At 46.3% G+C, this 23,449-nt stretch overlaps 1 protein-coding gene across 4 annotated transcripts in view; it reads left to right on the top strand.

The window, feature by feature from the left end:
- smpd4 (sphingomyelin phosphodiesterase 4) overlaps positions 1-23,449 on the top strand; it is a 64,556-nt gene that overhangs the window by 5,712 nt on the left and 35,395 nt on the right. For 3 of the 4 annotated variants that reach the window (XM_070887511.1, XM_070887509.1, XM_070887510.1), the window contains exons 4-9: positions 1,615-1,690; positions 4,322-4,430; positions 6,153-6,205; positions 13,110-13,261; positions 13,901-14,033; positions 17,799-17,870. In XM_070887511.1, coding sequence (XP_070743612.1) covers positions 1,615-1,690; positions 4,322-4,430; positions 6,153-6,205; positions 13,110-13,261; positions 13,901-14,033; positions 17,799-17,870 — 595 coding nt within the window. The other variant, XM_070887512.1, reaches the window with a different exon arrangement.

Here is a 23,449-nt window from a genome sequence, read left to right as displayed (position 1 = left end):
AGGTGTAATTCAGGCCCCATTTTAAAGTCAGACACTGCCCTTATTATATTTGTATTATAAATTCACATTTATAATAGAATCCGCCAGTTGGTGACATCATCCGAAAACACAGCGTCACTTTCCACATGTACACTGATGACACCCAGCTCTACCTCACCACCACTTCTCTTGACTCCTCTGCGGTCTCTAAATTGTCAGACTGCTTGTCTGACATCCAGTTCTGGGTGAGCAGAAATTTTCTCCAATTGAATATTGGGAAGACCGAAGCCATTGTTTTCAGACGCCGCCACAAACTCCATTCTTGTCTCCATCCCTCTCCCCAACTTCTGTCTGAGGCTGAACCAGATTGTTCACAGCCTTGGTGTCATATTTGTCCCTGAAATTAGCTTTTGACCACATTCGCAGCATAATTACGACCTATTTCCCCCTCCGCCCTTGCCTCAGCTCATCTGCTGAAGCCCTCATCCGTTTTTACCTCTAGACTTGACTACTCCAACGCACTCCTGGCTGGCCTCCCACATTCTACCCTACGTAAACTAGAGGTGATCCAAAACTCGGCTGCCTGTGTCCTAACTCTGTCCAAGTCCCGCTCACCCCTGTGCTCGCTGATCTACATTGGCTTCCGGTTAAGCAACACCTCGATTTCAAAATTCTTATCCTTATTTGCACATTCCTCTGTGGTCTCGCCCCACCCTCTCTCTCTCTCTCTCTCTCTCTCTCTCTCTCTAATCTCCTCCAGTCCCATAGCTCCCTGAGATGTCTGCGCTCCTCTAATTCTGCCCTCCTGAGTATCCCTGATTATAATGGCTCACCCATTGGTGGCCATGCCTTCTATTGCCTAGGCCCCAAGCTCTGGAATTCCCTGCCTAAATCCCTCCGCCTCTCTACCTCTTTCCTCCAAGACGCTCCTTTGGTCACCTGTACTAATTTCTCCTTATGCGGCTCGGTGTCAAACTTTTAATCTCAATTCTCCTGTGAAGCGCCTTGGGACGTTAAAGGCGCTATATAAATACAAGTTGTACAGCCTCACCTTAAGGATTGAATGAATTGTTCAGAGACACAATGGTGGGAGATTTTCATGCAAAATTGTTTGACAGGAATATTCACTTAAGTAACAACTGGAATATTTATAAAATTAGTTCTGTTCCAATATTCTCCCCTCCTCCTGTCCTCAAGATGTTGGCTCTTACTGGGGAATGCAAGCTAGGACCTTGCATTGTCTTTGGGAGAACTTGGTATCATGGATATGAATTTTTTTGTTCCATGACCTGAACTCTGAAATATTTGGCTGCTGCTGTGCTACTGAGTATCCTGGCTAATATTTATTGCTCAACCAACATCACTATAAAATAGATTTTCTTGTTTTTTATCTCATTGCTGTTTGTGGGACCTTGCTGTGTACCCATTGGCTGCTACGTTTCCTACATTGCAACAATGACAAAACTTCAAAAGTATTTAATTGTCTAAGGTGCTCTGGGATGTCCCGGGATTGTGAAAGGCACTATAGAAATGCAAGTTTATTTTCTGTTTGCTCTCCACTACTTCAGTTTGCTCTACACTACCAGTGCCATCTTGACCTGTTAACGAAAATGCCCTTTTTCTTGTGTTTGACAGTGGCCCAATGATGAAGTTGGTTTATAAACTCCAGGCTGAAGATTATAAGTATGAATTCCCCGTCTCGTATCTTCCTGTAAGTATGGAGAACCACACTGAATGTGCTGATTTGTACTGTGTTCGGTGGTAGATTGCTAAAACCAGTTAAGTGGTATGCTGAATTATGACTTAAAATGATTTTGTAGTAACCATGAGGGGGAAGAGGATCTATTTTACAGAATAAGTATGTGCAGTTGGTGTCCTACTGTGCTATGAAGACCAATCGGTCCCAGGTTCTATCGACGCTTTGCCGAGGCAGCTGATGTTGGAAGAAACCCTGTGCTAGGAAAAGCTTGGCTCCGGATCACTGACCCTTGTTGGAAAGTGTGCTTGTATGGACCACATGAAGGCATCCTTCATCACCATCAGATCAAAATCCAGGAACTCTCTACCCAATGCCGTAATGGGAGCCCCGTCACCACAAGGACTGTAGTGGTTCAGGAGGAAGGCCCCCACCACCACTAAGAACAACTGGGCCAGCAATAAATGCCAGCCTTGCCAGTGACTCCCACATTCTGAGAATAATTTTTTTTAATGGATTGGACTATACCGTGCTGCCCACCACAGTTGAATAGCCTATAACAATCATAGTCTAGGCTCACCTGAAGATATGCAACCAGGCCCCAGCACGAAGGCACTTTCAGGAGAAGGGAGAAATTTATATATTTGAACATAGGAAAATGATGGGCAGGTAAAGAGCAGTTGGTCTATCAAGCCTGCCCCACACCTCGATGGCTGGACCATCGTAGCTAAACACATCGTCCCTCCCCAGCCTTGTAATCTCCTGGGCCAATAAGGGAAAAAGTACCCTCATTCTTCTCCAACCCCCTCAGGTGATCGAAACCAGCCCAGGAAATCACACGGACCAAGTGTGATCTATAAAGACACTCTCTTCGATACAATACAATCTCTGCCCCAGTCATGAGCCGGTCCAGCTCCCTCCTGAAGGCCCCAGCGCCTCAGGTAGCAACACATTCCAGAGGCTCACTACTCTGGGAATTGAAGAGCCGCACAACATCTCGCATAGTTTAAACTCGTCCTTGGTCCTCCCCAATCTTTCTTACTGAAATAGTCTATCAATAGGCACGCTATCCCTTCATTGTTTTATAGACCTTCAAGGTCACACCTAAGTCTATGCTGTTCTAAAGTAAATAGACCAAGGTCCTTAAGCCTATCTGAATAGCTGAGATTCTTTAATCATTCTCTTAGCTCTCCTCTGAACCTTTTCCAAGGCCACTATCGCCCATTATGGAGGTGGGGGGGGGGGGGGGGGGGGGGTTCTGAATCTGGGCACAGGACTAGATGCGGTCTGACCAGCAACCTATATGGTGTCCATTGATTTATACTCTTGATTATATTAATACAATCTTGGTTAGCTTTAACTACAGTTTCTCTGCATTGGTGATGACCCTCAGTGTTCTGTGCACAATAACACCAAGAGTGCTTTTCTCAACCTTTCAGGATTATTTCCTGCAAATGATGTGTGTATTCTGTATTGGGCCCAACCAACATGCATGATACTACATTTATCTAAGTTAAATGCCATTTTCCACTGTCTGGCCCACTCCCCAAGCACGTCTAAAACTGAGTTTTGATTGCAATCCTCTACTGCCTTTACCCTTGCACAGAATTTGGTGTCATCTGCACACTTCCTTACCGTATTCCCAACACCGCAGTCCAGGTCATTAATAAAGACTGCAGATTCGCTGGCCTAGGACCCATCCCTGGGGGACACCACTAGTAACACGTCTCCAGGCTGATCCCCATCAACTACAACTCTTTGGCTGTGGGATTGGAGCCAATTCCTAAGCCAACATCAAATTCTGACTGATGCCACAAGATTCTATCTTGTGAAGTAACCTAGTATGAGGTACCTTATCAAAGGCTTTCTGAAAGTCCAATGTCAACTGGATTTCCCTCATTCACCACTCTAGTGACTTCCTCAAATAATTCAGTCAAATTTGTTAAGCATGACCTATTTATTTGGGAAGCTGTGTTGTGATTTTCTAATGGCCTTCCCTTTCCTGGTGATTATAAAGGGCATCTCTTGTGATCCCTTGCGTGTACTAGCTTCTAGTCTAAAGGAACTATCATTGACTCAACTGAACTATTGAAGATATGGGCAAGGGGCTCACAGCACATAATCACCCTTCATGGATATTATCTGGATATGGAGCCCTAACAATTGAGTTTCCATAATCCATTCAAAATGACATTACAATCCCTATTTTATTATTAATGCTACTCAATACAGAGCACCCCTCATCTGGAACAGAAGCATCATCTACAGGAGTATAGACTGATGCAGAATAGTCATTCAGCAGCTGTGCCATAACCTGAGAACTGGGTTGCATCTGCCCAAAGTATCCTTCAGTAGCCCTATACACTTCATGGTCTATTGACTCCTGACATCATTGAAAAAGCTTTTGCTATTACTGCCATAATTACACATCATCTTAGTTTCCAGAAATCTCTTCCTTACGTACATTGCTGCATGTGTAGGCATGTGCGTATATTTCTGTGTATATAAAAACATTTATGTAAAGTTAAGGTTCCTGTTGAAACTTGTGTAATGGGTAAACATGTTAACTATGTAGAGTCTGACACTCGCTTCACTGAGAATCTCAACGTTTACTAATTGTGGTCTGTTGGTGTTTTTCTAATTCAGGGTCCTGTGAAGGCTTCAATCCAAGAAGGCGTCCTACCAGATTTCCCACTGTATCATAACAAGCTGCAGTTTCCTCTCTCGGGACTAAGCAGTCTCAGCCTCTCACTCAGTATCCTCTCACTGGATTATATATGGGGCAGTAGCCTCAGCCTTAACAGCATTGACTTGATGTCAGTTATTCCCCTGTTTGCAGTTTGTGTTACAGGTTGTTGTTTCCCTCTGTACTTCCACCAAAGATATTTTGGGATCGTGTGAATTACTGGATTCAGGACACTTTTAATGGCATATGTTCTGGTTTAGTTATTAGCAGAGGAAATGTTTCACTTTTTTTTTTAATGCTTTTAAATAATTATTTGAATCCTAGTCAGACTGGCTGAAAATATTGGCTCTATGAATGTTGATCGATAACCCACTGCCATATCTCCCAGCTGTGTATTCACTGATAACCCACTGCCGTATCTCCCAGCTGTGTATTCACTGATGACCCACTGCTGTATCTCCCAGCTGAGTGTCAGTGGACCCATTTTGGGCTGTCATATTAGCAGTAACAGATGTACATCACAATTAAAATCACTCAATGTGAGTAATTTCAGATGCCAGGTTGGCTTTTTTAGTAACGGCAATATTTATCACGGTGTTTAATTGAGCTACACAGGTCTGAAAGTTCCAACTTTGAATCCTGGCCTATGCTCAGTTCAGTGATCTGAGCTGGGGTAACTGCAAGGCTGCTAATTGGTTTCAATAGTCTGACATCGAGAGTACAAACCAGCCAGGATTCTTTCACATTACTATCCAGTGACCCCCTACTTGAAAGTCCTACAGAGTATTTTGGTGGTGTGGTGATGATACTGAACTAGAAACCCAGAGTTTTATCAGTTCCAATCCAACCATGGCAATTTATGAAATCTGGTAACTTTGTCGGCAGGCACAGTAAACATGAAAACTGCCAGATTGTCACTAAATACCCAGAGAACCAGACACCCCCTACTGGGTCTGTGATCTACACGTGACTCCAGTCCCACACCCTGGTAGTTGACGCTTGAGGCCTTTTGCATTGGCATCTCCTTAACCTTTTCTGCTCTAAGGAGAATCCCTGCTTCTCCAGTCTCCCTCATCGCTGGTGCTATTCGAGTAAATCTCTCTGCACCCTTTGAGGCCTTAATAACCTTCCGAAGTGTGGTACCCAGAACGGGACACAATACACCAGCTGAGGCCTAACTAGTGTTTTATAAAAGTTTAGTATAACTTCCTTGCTTTTGTACTCTGCCTCTATTTATAAAGCTTTTTTAACAGCTTTATCAACCTGTCCTGTCACCTTTGATCTGTGTATGTGGACCACGGCGACCTCTGGGCTCGCATGCGAAGAATGGTCACCTGGGAGTGCAGCTGGTGTCCATGGAAACAAACTCCAATAAGGAGGTCGGGCCCGCTGGGCAGGATTCCCCAACTCTAACTGACCGAACATCGTTTTTACATTTCAGTTAATTGGCCTGGCGCAACTGAAGTGTCCAGTTACACTCTTGAACAATACTTTCCCTTCTTACGAAACACAATAATTATGTTTCTGTAAAGCAATAATTCTGCTTCTGGGGAACTGGGAGTCAGCATTCCAGTTATATAATTAAAGTATTGTGCCCATGTACAGATAGTGCTCCTCATTGTGGGAAGCACTTTGAACTGATTCAATCTGATAAAGTGCTATAGAAATGCAAGTGTTTGGTGTAGCACGTTTAACAGTCAAGCCATAACCTAGCAGTGGGGAGTCTGTGACAGAGGGCTTTTATGTTTTTTTTAAGTAAACTTGTTTGCAATCCTTAACCTGAGTGACTAGATCCCTTCGAATATTATCTCTTCAACTTTGCTATGCATCTGACTGCACCTCGGGTAAGTTGGTGCTGCTGGATGTGAGGCAGCACTGGTTAAAGGACATAAATAATCCTGCTCCCTGGGTCCTCCACCCCCAGCAGGTTTGGCATGGTCTCTGACAGGGGTGCCGAAGCTATGATGGTTGGCCACATGTGGCCTGTAATCTGTCCCATGAGGATAAGGCAACTCCATTATAATTGTGCTTTATGACATAGAATTTTACAGCATGGAAACAGACAATAAGCCCAACAGGTCTATGCTTGTGTTAATGCTCCCCATGAGGCTCCTCCCACCCTTGCATCCACCTCCATAGCATCGCTCAATTCCATCCTTGCCTCATCCATGAAACCCTCATCCATGCCTTTGTTGCCTCTAGACTTGACTATTCCAATGCTCTCCTGGCCAGCCTCCCACCTTCCACCCTACATAGACTTGAGCTCATCCAAAACTCTGCTATCCGTATCCTAACTTGCACCAAATCCCGTTCACCCTTCACTCCTGTGCTCGGTGACCTACATTGGTTCCCGGTCCGGTAGTAACTTGATTTTAAAATTCTCATCCTTGTTTTCCAATCTCTCCCTGACCTTGACCCTCCCTATCTCTAACCTCCTCCCAACCCTCTGAGATCTCTGCATTCCTCTAGTTCTGGCCTCTTGCCTATCCCCTATTTTAATCACTCCACCATTGGCGGCCGTAACAATAACTGCCTAGGCCCTAAGCTCTGGAATTCACTTCCTAAACCCCACCACCGCTCTACCTCTTCCTCCTCCTTTAAGACGCTCCTTAAAATCTACCTCTTTGACCAAACTTTTGGTCATCTGTCCTAGACATGTGTGACTTGCCGTCAAATTTTGTTTGATGCTCCTGTGAAGCTCCTTGGGACATTTTACTACTAAGGTGCTATATAAGCAAAGTTGTACTTGCATCTAACCCTATCAGCATATCCTATTTTCTCCCTCATGTACTTATTTAGCTTCCCCTTATTAGCATCTATGCTAATCGCCCATCCATTCCATGTGGTAGCGAGTTCCACATTCTCACCAATCTTGAGTAAAGAGGTTTACATTAACAATTTGAAACATAGAAATTATGGCCATATAGGAGTAGGCCATTCGGCCCTTCGAACCTGTACCACCATTCAATAAGATCATGGCTGATCATTCACCTCAGTACCCCTTTCCTGCTTTCTCTCCATACCCCTTGATCCCTTTAGCCATAAGGGCCATATCTAACTCCCTCTTGAATATATCCAATGAACTGGCATCGACAACTCTCTGCGGCAGGGAATTCTACAGGTTAACAACTCTGAGTGAAGAAGTTTCTCCTCATCTCAGTCCTAAATGGCTTACCCCTTATCCTTAGACTGTGTCCCCTGGTTCTGGACTTCCCCAATATCAGGAACATTCTTCCTGCATCTAACCTGTCCAGTCCCATCAGAATTTTATATGTTTCTATGAGATCCCCTCATCCTTCTAAACTCCAGTGAATAAAGGCCCAGTCGATCCAGTCTCTCCTCATATGTCAGACCAGCCATCCCAGGAATCAGTCTGGTGAAACTTGGCTGCACTCCCTCAATAGCAAGAACATCCTTCCTCAGATTAGGGGACCAAAACTGAACACACTATTCCAGGTGAGGCCTCACCAAGGCCCTGTACAACTAATACCTCCCTGCTCCTATACTCAAAACCCCTAGCTATGCAGGCCAACATACCATTTGCCTCCTTCACCGCCTGCTGTACCTGCATGCCAACTTTCAATGACTGATGTACCATGACACCCAGGTCTCGTTACACCTCCCCTTTTCCTAATCTACCGCCATTCAGATAATATTCTGCCTTCGTGTTTTTGCCCCCAAAGTGGATAATCTCATATTTATCCACATTATACTGCATCTGCCATGCATTTACCCACTCACCTAACCTGTCCAAGTCACCCTGCAACCTCTTAGCGTCCTCACAGCTCACACTGCCACCCAGTTTAGTGTCATCTGCAAACTTGGAGATATTACACTCCATTCCTTCATCTAAATCATTAATGTATATTATAAATAGCTGGGCTCCCAGCACTGAGCCCTGCGGCACCCCACTAGCCACTGCCTGCCATTTTGAAAAGGACCCGTTTATCCCGACTCTCTGCTTCGTGTCTGCCAACCAGTTCTCTATCCACGTCAATATATTACCCCCAATACCATGTGCTTTAATTTTGCACACCAATCTCTTGTGTGGGACCTTGTCAAAAGCCTTTTGAAAGTCCAAATACACCACATCCATGGGTTTTCCCTTGTCCACTCTACTAGTTACATCCTCAAAAAATCCCAGAAGATTTGTCAAGCATGATTTCCCTTTCATAAATCCATGTTGACTTGGACCGATCCTGTCACTGCTTTCCAAATGTGCTGTTATTTCATCTTTAATCATTGATTCCAACATTTTCCCCACTACTGATGTCAGGCTAACCCATCTATAATTACCCGTTTTCTCTCTCCCTCCTTTTTTAAAAAAGTGGTGTTACATTAGCTACCCTCCAGTCCATAGGAACTGATCCAGAGTCGATAGACTGTTGGAAAATGATCACCAATGCGTCCACTATTTCTAGGGCCACTTCCTTAAGTACTCTGGGATGCAGACTATCAGGCCCCGGGGATTTATCGGCCTTCAATCCCATCAATTTCCCTAACACAATTTCCCGCCTAATAAGGATACCCTTCAGTTCCTCCTTCTCACTAGACCCTCGGTCCCCTAGTACTTCTGGAAGGTTATTTGTGTCTTCCTTCGTGAAGACAGAACCAAAGTATTTGTTCAACTGGTCTGCCATTTCTTTGTTCCCCATTTATAAATTCACCTGAATCTGACTGCAAGGGACCTACGTTTGTCTTCACTAATCTTTTCCTCTTCACATATCTATAGAAGCTTTTGCAGTCAGTTTTTATGTTCCCAGCAAGCTTCCTCTCATACTCTATTTTCCCCCTCCTAATTAAACCCTTTGTCCTCCTCTACTGAATTCTTCTAAATTTCTCTCAGTCCTCAGGTTTGCTGCTTTTTCTGACCAATTTATATGCCTCTTCCTTGGAGTGCAGCGAAGATTCACCAGGCTGATTCCCGGGATGGCGGGACTGACCTATCAAGAAAGACTAGATCAACTGGGCTTGTATTCACTGGAGTTCAGAAGAATGAGAGGGGACCTCATAGAAACGTTTAAAATTCTGACGGGTTTAGACAGGTTAGATGCAGGAAGAATGTTCCCAATGTTGGGGAAGTCCAGAACCAGGGGTCACTGTCTGAGGATAAGGTGTAAGCCATTTAGGACCGAGATGAGGAGAAACTTCTTCACCCAGAGAGTGGTGAACCTGTGGAATTCTCTACCACAGAAAGTAGTTGAGGCCAATTCACTAAATATATTCAAAAGGGAGTTAGATGAAGTCCTTACTACTCGGGGGATCAAGGGTTATGGCGAGAAAGCAGGAAGGGGGTACTGAAGTTTCATGTTCAGCCATGAACTCATTGAATGGCGGTGCAGGCTAGAAGGGCTGAATGGCCTGCTCCTGCACCTATTTTCTATGTTTCTATGTTAACACTATCCTCTTAATTTCCCTTGTTAGCCACGGTTGAGTCACCTTCCCCGTTTTATTTTTATTCCATACAGGGATTTACCATTGTTGAAGTTCATCCATATGATCTTTAAATGTTTGCCATTGCCTATCCACCATCAACCCTTTTAAGTATCATTTACCAGTATTATTCAAGCCAATTTACGTCTCATACCATCAAAGTTACTTTTCTTTAAGTTCAGGACCCTAGTCTCTGAATTAACTGTTACACTCCATCTTAATAAAGAATTCTACCATATTATGGTCACTCTTCCCCAAGGGGCCTCGCACAACAAGATTGTTAATTAGTCCTTTCTCATTCACATCACCCAGTCTAGGATGGCCAGCCCTCTAGTTGGTTCCTCGACATATTGGTCTAGAAAACCATCCCTAATACACTCCAGGAAATCCTCCTCCACCACATTGCTACCAGTTTGGTTAGCCCAATTTATATGTAGATTAAAGTCGCCCATGATAACTGCTGTACCTTTATTGCACGCATCCCTATTTTCTAGTTTGATGCTGTCCCCAACCTCACTACTACTGTTTGGTGGTCTGTACACAACTCCCACTAGCGTTTTCTGCCCTTTGGTATTCCGCAGCTCCACCCATACCGATTCCACATCATCCAGGCTAATGTCCTAATGAAATCGGAATCAGAAGTACAATTTCTAAATTTGTGGGTGTCACCAAATTGGAGCATGTAGAAAAATCATGACCAAATATAAGACATTGATAAACTTACAAAATGAGTGTTTAATTGGCAAATGCATTTCAGTATAGGTAAGTGTGAGGTGGTGCATTTTAGCAGGAAGAATAAGGAGGCCACACACTGCTTGTTTAAATGGGGGTAGAGGAACAAAGGGATCTAGGAGTACAGACACATAAATCACAAAGTAGTCTTTTTTTCTAGAGAAGAGCCCAGCTTCTTTCCTGATAGTTGTACCCTCTAAGTTCTAGTATATCCCTGCAAATCCTTTTTTGTACTTGGTCTAGTGCTTTATATCGTTTTAGTAATATGGAGGCCAGAAGTGTGGTCTAACCAAGGGTCTATATAAGTTTAACATAACATCTCTGCTTTTCAATTCTATTCCTCGAGAAATGAACGCCAGTATTTGCACTTTTTACAACTTTTTTTAAGCTGCGCTGCTACTGTTAATGATTTGTGAATCTGTTCCCCTGTATCCCTTTGTATGTTTGGACTCTTATTTTTCAAGGAGGGGTAGCTTCCTTATTCCTCCTACCAAAATGCACCACTTCACTATTACATTGAAATTCATTTACCATTTACACGCCCATTCTTTTATTAATGTATTTTGTTGCAGTCTTCACCAGTGTTAACTATATCTCCCCAATTTGGTGTCCTCTGCAAATTTTTATATTGTATTTCCAATTCCTGAGTCCAAATCATTAATATAAATTGTGAACAACAGTGGTCCCAGCATGGATCCCTGTGGAACGCCACATCCCACCGAGCGACAGTCTGAGTAATAATCTTTAACCCCATCTCTCTTCTTTAGTGCTATTGCCTCTTCTCTTCCATACCTAGCGGTACAGGTATGAAACTGCCCATTTTGTCCACTGTGGATGTAAAGATGGTGTTCTCGGTTGCTTCTGTAACAAAGTTCCTTTTTATGTGGCTGTTGGTCTGACTCACAGCTCTCTGTGGAGAACCGAACGCGAGTATCCCGCTGGATGCCAACCCAGTATTCAGAGGCTGGAGCTCCGCTCTCCTGCTTGCCAGCACTGTCTGGTGTTGGGCTCAAATCCATCACCTTCCGACTCGGAGCAGGGAATACTCCCACTGAGCCAAACCTCACTCCTGCCTCATTAAACTAATGAATTCAATTCAATCCTAAGTTAGAACACCAAGGTCTATTGGTGTCTGCAGCTTGAGATATGTGCAAATTAATAGGAACACTCACACTTTATTTGTGCCCCTCTCTCTCAAAGCTTCCTGTTTACATGCAAAGATAGCACGACTGCTCCAGTCCTATTTTACACCAGTCATGCACTAGTTACACTCTCCCTCTGCTTCCATTTTACTTTAACATGAGTGACTAAACTGAATGTGCAGCAGATTTGAAAATGACCAGGGCATTTCCTAATGTCCCAAAAACAACATACAAAGCAATATTTTTACTGTGAATCTATCTTATTGTATATTTTTTCTCCACCTCTCAAAAATGCTCATCCCCTCTTCATTATCCGATTGCACCAGAGAACCATTTTTTCCTGTTTCCTGCACCAGCTGTTCTGTATAAATCAACTGCAAGAGTGAAGTCCCATTGTGTTCGGTGCCCACCACAAACACCGTTCCCTGGTCACTGACTCCATCCTCCTTACTGGCCACTGTCTCGTGCTGAACCAGACTAGTCGCAACCTTGCCATGACCCTTGACCCTGAGCTTCCACCTCCATATCCTCTCCCATCACCAAGATCGCTTACTTCCACCTCTAACATCACCCATCTCCACCCCGACTCAGCTCATCTGTTGCTGAAACCCTCATCCATGCCCTTGTTACCTCTATACACGACTATTCCAATGTGCTCCTGGCCGGCCTCCCACCTTGTACCCTCTGTAAACTTGAGCTAATCTAAATCTCTGCTGCCCATGTCCTAACTCGCACCAAGTCCCGTTCACCCTTCACCCCTCTGCTCACTGACCTACATTGGCTCCTGGTCCAGCAACACCTTGATTTTAAAATTCTCGTCCTTGTTTTCAAATCCCTCCATGGCCTCGCCCCTCCCTATCTCTGTAGCCTCCACAACCCTCCAAGATTTCTGTGCTCCTCCAATTCTGGCCTGCGTATCCTCGATTTTCTTCACTCAAGCATTGGTGGCCGTGCTTTCCGTCCCCTGGGCCCCAAGTTCTGGAATTCCCTCCCTAAACCTCTCTGCCTCTCTTTCCTCCTTTTAGACATGCCTTAAAACCTACCTCTTCATCTGTCCTAATATCTCCTTATGTGGTGTGGTGTCAAATTTGGTTTGATAACACTCCTGTGAAGCGCCTTGGGACGTTTTACTACGTTAAAGGCGCTATATAAATACAAGGTGTTGAAAACCCTGTTTGTCTTTAGTTAGTTTGATAGTGATGGATATTTGGTAGTGAGGGGTGCTAATGCAATCGTAGACCACAAGAATGATGTTCCATTGGTTTTGCTGACTTTACCTTTTTGGGGAAGGGCGAGAACACGTGCTTCATGGAACTATTGTTCAAGAGATTACAGGCTGGGTAGAGCCTGTGATAGAATGCTTCACACAAGCTACGAAGGGTCTGGGCTCCTGCGTCACCTTCCCTGAGGCTCTCAATAGCGCTCTCAATTCTTGTTACAGAATTGCCCGCTAGGGCAGCTGTTCAGCACCTCGGACAGTGCCTATTTCGTGGTGGTGGACAGGTACCTGAAATACTTCCTTCCGATCGAGGGGAGCGTGCCCCCATCGCCCTTCCTGAATGCATGTGGTGCTGTCTCTCCGCCAACTCCAAGGTATGTTTGTTCAATCTCTCTAACCTCCTGAAATTGCTTTGGGTGTTTTGGGACAGGCATGCTGGGACTGCTGGTCCATTGATGTGTTGTCTCCTTAACGCAGGGCTGTGGTTGGTCACAGCATCACTTGTACACGGTGACAAGTCTTTATGTTGCTTGTAGCACCTCTGTTTTAAAACTGGTAGTTGCAAAAATAATGCTCACCACTTTTTCCCTTATTATTCAGTTTCTGCCTGTCACTCAGTGTGTAGGTTCATTTCGGTACATTGGGAGGGTGATACTTTATATATCTGCTGAGTGATGTTATCGCGGGGAACTTGGTTGGAGCGGGTGCTGAGAAGTTAACTGGATTTCCAGTAAAGATACAGCGTGTTGGATAGTGTGCTGGGGGGGGGGGGGGCTACTGAGTGACAATGTGAGTGAGCTGGATTAACATTTGTAAACATAGTCGGTAACACGAGAGGAGGGGTTAGTGAGGGAGCTGGATTAACATCCATAGTGATGGTCAATAACGCTGGGGGACGGGATTATTTTCCATATGCTGCGTGCTCCTGGAATTTTCTGTTTTTATTCCCTTTATACAGAAAGCGTTTTTGTATAACTCACTGTCCAATTCTGTTTGCATCTTGGCTCCCACAGAGCTCAGAGTGTGCCATTCACCTCCTACGGTGGGCCCCACACTAGCCTACTGAAGCGCCATATATCCCATCAGCCCTCAGTGAACACAGACCCGGCTGCACAGGAAATCTGGAGATCAGAAACATTGCTTCAGGTAAAAGTGAATTCTCAGTTCTGTGTCGCTGTTGGTGGAATAGCTTGTTTTTCTGTGTGTTTCTGTCCTTGTCAGAGTAATGTAACGACACCTTGTATTTATATAGCGCCTTTAATGTAATAAAATGTCCCAAGGTGCTTCACAGGAGCGTTATAAAATAAAATTTGAGACTGGGCCACAAGATATCGGGGCAGGTGACCAAAAGCTTGGTCAAAGAGATGGGTTTTTAAAGAGCGTCTTGAAGGAGGATAGAGAGGCGGAGAGGTTTAGGGTGGGAATTCCAGAACTTGGCAGCTGAAGACACAGCCACCAATGGTGGAGGGATTAAAATCGGGGGTGCTTGAGGTCAGAATTAAAGTGGTGCAGATATTTTGGAGGGTTGTGGGGCTGGAGGAAATTAGGGGTGGGGAAGGGAGAGGCCATGAAGGAATTTGAAAACAAGAATGAGAATTTTAAAATCGAGGCGTTGCTCAACCGACAGTGAGTACAGGATTTGATGGCAGCAGAATGTTGGATGACATCAAGTTTATGTAGGGTAGATCATGGGAGGCCAGCCAGGAATGTGTTGGAATAGTCAACACTAGAGGCAACAGGCACAGATGAGGGTTTCAACAGCAGTTGAGCTGAGTCGGGCGATGTTCCGGAGGTGGGAATAGGTGGTCTTAGTGATGGTGCGGATATGCGATCGGAAGCTCGTCTCAGGATCAAATACGACACCAAGGTTGCGAACAGTCTGGTTCAGCCACAGACAGTTGCCAGGGAGAGGGATGGGGTTTGTGTCAGGGGTCCAAGACAATGTTTAGTTGGAGGAAATTTCTGTTCATCCAGAGCTGGATGTGGGACAAGCAGTCTGACAGTTTAGAGACTGTGGAGGGGTTGAGAGGGGTGATGGTGAGGTAGAGCTGGGCGTCATCAGCGCATGTAAATGAAAACATGCCAAGGGGCAGCAGGTAGATGAGAAATCGGAGGGGACACCAGAGGGAAGAGAAGCCATTACAGGTCATTCTCTGTCTACGATTAGATAGCTAAGAATGGAACCAGGCGAGTGCAGTCCCACCCAGCTAGACGATGGTGGAGAGGCGTTGAAGGATAAAGTGGTCAACCATGTCATAGGCTGCAGACATGGTTGAGAATGTCGAGGAGAGATAGTTTGCCTTTGTCACAGCTATTACTGCTGCTGCAGGGAACAGTTTTCATTTTATTTACAACCAGAGTCTGCAACAAACATTTGCAAATTAGCGATAGGGTTTGGTGCTTTCTGACCCAAAGCTGACCCCAGACCCCGCTATCTCAAAGCCTGCCTACTTCCACTGTCATAGCATTTCTCTGACTCTGAAACCCACTTTGTGGCTCGACTATTCCAATGCTTTCCTGGCTGGCCTTCCATCCTCCATAAACTTCAGCTCATCCAAAACTCTGCCTGTATCCTAACTGGCACCAAGTCCCATTCACTCTGCTCACTAGCATACATTTGGCTCCCAGTCTAGCAAGGTCTCAAATTTAAAATTCTAATCTTGGTGTTTAAATCTCTTCATGGCCTTGCCCCCGAATTCTCCATCCCTCTAACCCTGGCCTTCTGTGCACTGCCCTCCTTTCACCCCACCATTGGCGGCTGTGCCTTCAGCTATCTAAGTCCCAATCTGAACTCCCTCCCTAAACCTCTCCAGCTCCCCCTCTTCCTTTTCAGATGCTCCTTAAAACCCACCTCTTTGGCCAAGCTGTTGGTCACCCCTCCTATTGCCTGCTTTGTCTCGGTATCCATTTTAGTCTGCTCATCCTTGTGTGAAGTGCCTTGGGATGTTCTATGCTAAAGGCATTCGAAAAATGCCACATGTTGATTAGTTGAAATAAATGTTTCTTTCTCATTGGCCCCAATCATTTGAAGAGTAACATTGTTTCCTTTCCCACATCACCCACTCTGAAGCCTGTCCTGAGTTTGCCAAATGAATGCAGCATTCGGAGCCATTTTGTGCTGTATAACCGCTAGGGGCCCACTGTCAGCTGGATTGAGAATAGCCAAAGTCACCACACTGACCTTTTTCAGCCAGTCTGCAGACGAACCTTTCACCCTGGCATTCTGGGGTGGACTTGACCCCAGGTCCAAGTGTTGATGCAAAAAGCTTCTTTCCACAGAATCATCGAATGATCTAACTCAGGAGTCCATTCGGCCCTTTGTGCTAGTGCCAGCTCTGAAAGAGTTATCTAGTTAATCCTACACCATTTCAAGTAATTATCTAATTCCCCCGTTGAAAGTTATTATTGAATCTGCTTCCACTGTTCTTTCGGGCAGTGCACTCCAAATCATCATTAGTTGTGTACAAAATGTTTTGCTTCAAGTCACTTCTAGTTCTTTTGCCAATTGTCTTAAATCTGTGTCTTCTGGTTACTGACCCTCCTGCCACAAACACTATCCTTATTTTCTCTCTCCTGTATCAAATCTTCCCTTAACCTTCTCTGCCCTAAGGAGAACAGTCTAAGTTTATCTAGTCTTGCCACGTAACTGAAGTCTTTCATCCCTGGTACCATTCTCATAAATCTCTTCTCCTTCGAGGCCTTGGCATCCTTAAAGTCTGGTCCCCAGAACTGAACACAATACTCCAGATTGGGCCTAACCAGTGTTTTATAAAGGTTTAGCATAACTTTCTTGCTTTTGTACTGTCTGCCTCTATTTAAAAAGACAAGGATCCTGTCTGGCTTTTTAATAGCCTTCTCAACGTCCTGCCACCTTCAAAGACTTTGGAACCTACAACCCAGGTCTCTTTGTTCTTGCACCCCCTTTAAAATTGTACCATTTAGTTCATATTTCCTCTTATTATTCCTATCACAATGGATCGCTTCACACTTCACTGCATTAAATTGAATCTGCTATGTGTCTGCCCGTTTCACCAGTCTGTCTATGTCCTCCTGAAGTCTGTTGGTATCCTGCTCATTGTTTGCTACATTTCCGAGTTTTGCCTCATCTGCACACTTTGAAATGATGCCCTGTATACCCAAGTCCATGTCATTAATAATATTAAAAAGAGAAGTACAAAAGCAAGGCGGTTATGCTAAACCTATATGAAATGCTAGTTCTGCCCCAGCTGGAGCATTGTGTCCAATTCTGGGCATCTCATTTTTTAGGAAAGACATGAAGGCTTTGGGGAAGATACAGTAGAGATTTACTAGAATGGTTCCAGGGATAAAGGAATACAGTTACATGGATAGACTGAAGAAGCTGTGGTTGTTCTCCTTGGACCAAATAAGTCTGCAGTGATTTGATGGGGGTGTTTAAAATCATGTGGTTTAAATGGAATAAATAAAGAGAGAATGTTTCCAATGGCTGAAGGGTCAAGGGGGCACAAATTTAAGGTGATTGGCAATAGAGGTGACATGAGGAAAAACCTTTTTACATGACGAGTGGTTAGGATTTGGAAAGCACTGGCTGATGGGGTGCTGGATACAGTCAATAGTAGCCTTCAAAAGGGATTTGGATAAATACTTGGAGAAAAAATTGCAAGGATATGGGGAAAGAGCGGGGGAGTGGGACTAACTGGATTGTTCCTCGAAAGCTGACGGACTCAATGGGCTGAATGGCCTCCTGTGCTGTACTACTTATTGGGTAAATGCATGGTGTGCTTCTAAAATGCACTTGGATGGTAGAATAGAGGGCTGGACTTTAATGGGTGAATTAGAGTACTGGAGGGGTGGGCTTCAGTCGGTGAGTTGGTACAGGAGGGTTGCTCTAAATGACTTGTCTGTCTTTTAACTTTCCTTTATCATTGACAGATCTTTATTGAAATGTGGCTTCACCATTATTCACTGGAATTATATCAAAAAATGCAGTCTCCCCACGTCAAGGTATGGATGTTCAATTATTTTGTTCTCTTTGCTTTTTTGTGTAATGAATTGGCTAACTGCTTTACCACTTATCTCCGGTGCACTCTGCAGGCTTCAATGGACTACAGTTAAAACCAGTTTACTAATTTGGATTTAACCTGCCAATACCTGATTTTGAATCTGCTTCTCTGCTGCTCTATTGAAACCGATTGTGTTTCGGGCTCTAAAGATGTGCTTCATTTATGATGATTGACCATTGGGAGAATGGGAGAGTAGACCAGGTTTCATCATGATTTACTGAAGAGTTTGAACTTGCCGGTATGAGGCCCATGCCACATGTGGATTCATTCAGCCAAGCTGTTGTAGCACCACTCTGTGCTACTAAATGCCAAGAGCTCCCTTTAGTACAGTGCAAACCCTGATGGCGATCTCCCCCAATCCAAAGAGATGGTTTTAACTGTAGAGATGGTACAGCGACTCTGCAAGTTTTGGCTCCAGGGTGGAATGTCAGAGTGGCAAGAGGTTGGAAGTCATGGCTGTGATTCCCCCAGTCTGCTGTGAGTGAGGAGTTGCTGAGCAGAGGACAAGAATTCTTTGCCCTGACCATGTCCACTGTCGTTCACTCTGGCTCCATAGGCTGGGGTTAACAGATGCGTGGCAACAAATACTCCCCCCGACAGGATGTGAGGTGGACATTGAGAGGAAAAGGAGCAAATTAAAAATGGGTTATCAAATTCAGGGGGTGGATGGGGTAAGGATAGTTTGCCTTGATTACAAAGTTATAACATTAACTAGTTTGACCTCACTGGGCCCTGATTCTCTTCTAGGAGCACTTCAATAAGTAGCTCCTGTGCAGACATAGCTGATTTTTCTTTTGGTGCCTTTATACCTCTGTTGGAATGCAAGAAGCATTTTGGATTGGCAGGGCTGTTTGGTGCTCCCTGTGTGTCCCCGCATTCGGAATGGGCCACAACAATCTTTTCTGGTCAGATTGGTCCCCATGTTGGTGAGCTATCCGATAGCGCTCTATCTCTTGTACTCTTAAATTTACCAATGCAATCACCTCACTAGACAGTCGATCCCACACCTGTGTAAAACCCTCTTCTGGACTTGAGAATTTGCCCACTTGTCAACTGTCTCGAACATTATTAAGAGTTCAGTTTGTCTGTAATTTCAGCCACTTGGGTTAGATCTCCCTTAACCTTCTCTTGCTGTCTTTCGCCTCTCCGGAGAGCTAAAGTACTTAATCCCATGTATCAGTGTAGTTCCCCCCATGAGGTTCAACAAGTTCTAAATTAGGAAGTGACAAATGGTGAATGGTCTGGCTTCGTGCCAATGTACTGTTGTGCAATGGTGTAAACGACTCCGTTATTGCAAAGAGCTTGTTAACCTCGGTTAGGATCACCAAGGGTTCAGAGACCTGGTGCTTCTCACAGGGAGACTGAGAAAATCAGGTTCTTGCACACTCCACCGTAACTGGTTCAAGAGCACTGGGAGCAGGCCACCAGCTTTGCTCTTAGTCAATGAATCAAGCGGAATGGAGGCAGGGAGAAGAAAGCGGTAGGAGGAACTTGGAGGTGACATAGGTTAGATGCTGGCCGTTTACCTCTAGGACCTGGGTTCAAATTCCAGGTAAGGCAAATGGGATGAAAGTGTTCTCTGTGTTGGTTGCAAGGGTCCTTCGTGACATGAGTTTGGGAAGCCCCTACGTGCCCATTGCACAAACATGGCCCTAACTAGTAAGAAAATTGACAGTCTCGTTGGCAACTACGCGTGGCTGTAGGGGAAAGAATTCACTCTCAGCAAAATGGAATGTTCTTCTGAAGTTGGGACAGCATAGTGGGTGCTTTGCTTAACATCTCCATCACAAGCAGTCCCTCGGAATTGAGGAAGACTTGCTTCCACTCTTGGGGCCCAAGTTTCCACATGATTTGCGCCTGATTTTTAGGAGCAACTGGTGGAGAACGGACTATCTTAGAAATCGCAATTCTCCGCATTTTTTTTTCTGCAGTTCTAGTCAGGTAGAACAGTTCTACTTTGGAACAGAATTTTTTCTTCAAAAGGGGGCGTGTCTGGCCACTGACGCCTGATTTGAAAGTTTCCACAGTGAAAACGTACTCCAAACTAAGTTAGAATGGAGCAAGTGAAGATTTTTGTAGAACTGAAAAAACCTGTTCTACACATTAAAAAAATCAGGCGCAGGTTACAAATTAGGCGTAGGGAATGAGGGGGGGAAAGGGAAGTCATTAAATTCTACAATAAATCCTTAGTTATACTTATACAAATATTATACAAATAAATCCAACCTGAATAAAAATTTATAAGCAAAGAAAAGATTAAATAGACCATGTTCCTACCTGTGTGAAAGTTCTTCAGACAGGCCTTTAGGAAGCGGTTTGCCGTCGGGACCGAAGGCTGAATGGGCTGGGCCCGAGATTTCGGGCAGGGCCCGTCCCCAGCACCAGAGGTAGGTGGCGTTGGGCTGGGTCGGGGAGAGAGGTTCGACGAGGGAGTGGGAGAGAGGTTCGGCAAGGGAGGTCAGGTCGAAGGGAGGGAGGGAGGTCAGGTCGAGGAGAGGGAGGGCGGTCAGGTCGGAGGGAGGGAGGGAGGGCGGTCAGGTCGGGGAGAGGTCGGAGGGAGGGCGGGCGGTCAGGTCGGAGGGAGGGCGGGCGGTCAGGTCGGAGGGAGGGCGGGCGGTCAGGTCGGGGGGAGGGAGGGAGGTCGGGAAGGAGGGAGGTCAGGTCGGTCGGGGAGAGGGAGGGAGGTCAGGTCGGATCCAGTCCGGGGGCTGGAGTGGAGTGGAGTGGGCCGGAGCGGCAGACGCAGACGGGTCCGGTGGGGGGGGGGGAAGCAGGAGCGGGAGTCGGCAGGAAGCAGGAGCTGGCCGTGAGAGGAGCCTTATTCACACAGCCCCAGTGAGGCCATTGGGCCAGGGCTAGGGGCTGCGTGCTTCGGTCCCCTCCCACACACTTTCGGGCGCCTGGAGCTACTGCACTTGCGTGCCCACTGTAGCGCGCATGTGCAGAGCTCCCGGCACTGTTTTCGGCGCAGGGTCCTAGCTCCGCCCCCTACAGCTCCTGCTGCGCCGCGCCGAGGGCCAGAGGAGCTGCAGGGAGGTGGAGAATACGGTGGGTTTTTTTAGGCGCACTTTGTGGCGCCCAGATCGGAGGGGCGCCCGTTTTTTATCGTGTGGAAACTTGGGCCCTTAGAATGAGTCCTTAGGTGACTGAACAGTCCAATACAAGAACCACAGTCCCTGCCACAGTGGGACAGCCAGTCGTTGAGGGTAAGGGTGGGTGGGACTGGTTTGCCACGCGTTCCTTCCGCTGCCTGCGCTTGTTTTCTGTATGCACTCGGCGATGAGACTCAAGACGCTTAGCGCCCTCCCGGGTGCACTTCTTCCACTCGGTAGTCTTTGGCCAGGGACTCCCAGGTGTTGGCAGCGATGTTGCACTTTATCAGGGAGGCTTTGAGGGTGTCCTTGTAACATTTCCTCTGTCCACCTTTGGCTTGTTTGTCATGAAGGAGTTTCGAATAGAGTGCTTGCTTTGGGAGTCTCGTCTGGCATGCGGACAACGTGGCCCGCCCAGCGGAGCTGATCAAATGAGGTCAGTGCTTCAATGCTGGGGATGTTGGCCTGGTCGAGGACGCTAATGTTGGTGCGTCAGTCCTCCCAGGGGATTTGCAGGATCTTGCGGAGACATCATTGGTGGTATTTCTCCAGCGATTTGAGGTGACTACTGTACATGGTCCATGTCTCTGAGCCATACAGGAGGGTGGGTATTACTACAGCCCTGTAGACCAAGAGCTTGGTGGTAGATTTGAGGGCCTGGTCTTCGAACACTCTTCCTCGCACTGGAGGCGGTGATGAATCTCGTCATCAATGTCTGCTTTTCTTGATAAAAGGCTCCCGAGGTATTGGAAATGGTCCACGTTGACCAGGGCCACACCATGGATCTTGATGACTGGGGGGGCAGTGCTGTGCGGTGAGGACAAGCTAGTGGGGAACCTTTATCTAACGGATGTTTAGTGTAAGGCCCATGCTTTCGTACGCCTCAGTAAATATGTCGACTATATCCTGGAGTTCAGCCTCTGTATGTGCGCAGACACAGGCGTCATCCGTGTACTGTAGCTCGACGACAGAGGTTGGGGTGGTCTTTGACCTGGCCTGGAAACGGGGAAGGTAGAACAGCTTCCCACTGGTTCTGTAGTTTAGTTCCACTCCAGTGGGGAGCTTGTTGACTGAGGCGGAGCATGGCAGCGAGGAAGATTGAGAAGAGGGTTGGAGCGATGACGCAGCCCTGTTTGACCCAGGTCCGGACGTAATGGATCCGTTGGTAAGGATCATGGCCTGCATGTCGTTGTGGAGCAGGTGAAAGATGTTGACGAACTTTTGGAGGCATTCGAAACGGAGGACGCTCCATAGACCCTCGCAGTTGACCGTGTCAAAGGCCTTTGTAAGGTCAAAGAAGGCCATGTATACGGGCTGGTGCTGCTCCCTGAATTTTTCCTGCAGCTGTCGCGCTGCAAAGATCATGTCCGTTGTGCCCTGTAGGGGAGGAAATCCATAACCATTTTCTGGTTGAGTGACCAAGTGTCTCTTCGCAGGCACTGGTTATGGAGGCCTGGAGGGCAGACCAAGCACTGTGGGCATTCTGCATCTCGGGGTCATTAAGGCACGCCGGGTTAGCTGTGAGGCGCTGGCTGTATAGTGCTCTCTTAGCTGGGTCTTTAAGTGCCCCGGCATTGACTTTTTTGCCGCACTGCTTCTGCTGTCCCCTCCGCTTTGGGGCTATGTTAATGTCAATGATGGATTGGATTAGGTGGTGGTCCATTCAGCAGTCGTCAGCTCCTGTCATGGCACGGGTGATGTGCACATCATTGCGATCCCTGACTCAGAGAGTGACATAGTCGAACAGGTGCCAGTATTTGGAGCGAGGGTGTTGCCTTGTATTTGTCCCTCTGGCGGAACAGGGTGTTGGTGATGAGGAGTTCATATACTAAACATTTTGTCAGGAGTAGGGTACTGCTGGAGTTGGCTTTCCCTACCCCCTCTCTGCCGATCACACCTCCCCAGAGGGCTGTGTCTTTGCCGACCCTGACGTTGAAGTCACTGAGGAGAATCAGTTTGTCGCATGTGGGACAGGGATGTTTTGAGGTTGGAATAAAAACCCTCTTTGGTTTCATCCGTTGCATCGAGTGTTGGGGCGTACGCACTGATGACTGTGGCGCACTGGGATAGGGTGAGTCGAAGAGTCATGAAGCGTTCGTTAACCCCGCAGGAGGAGTCTTTGAGGCGGTCAACCAGCTCATTTTTGATGGTGAAGCCGACTCTGTGAAGGCGCCGTTCTTCCTCTGGTTTCCCTTTCCAGAAGAAGGTGTAACCGCCACCTTGTTCCTTGAGCTGGCCTTCCCCTGCTCGTCGGGTCTCGCTTAGGACGGCGATGTCGCTGTCGAAGGGTCTGAGTTCCCGGGCAACTATGGCGGTCGACGTTCCGGCCTGTTAGGGTTGTCCATGAGGATCCTGACGTTTCAGGTCCCGAACTTCATGTTAACGTAATGGAAGATGCCTGTGCGTGAGTTCTTTTAACGTGGGGTGG

Source organism: Pristiophorus japonicus, chromosome 8 (genome assembly GCF_044704955.1).
Source record: "Pristiophorus japonicus isolate sPriJap1 chromosome 8, sPriJap1.hap1, whole genome shotgun sequence".
Taxonomy (NCBI): Eukaryota; Metazoa; Chordata; class Chondrichthyes; family Pristiophoridae; genus Pristiophorus; species Pristiophorus japonicus.
The sequence above is the reverse complement of the archived record's forward strand: the minus strand, read 5'-3'. Positions and strand labels throughout refer to the sequence as shown.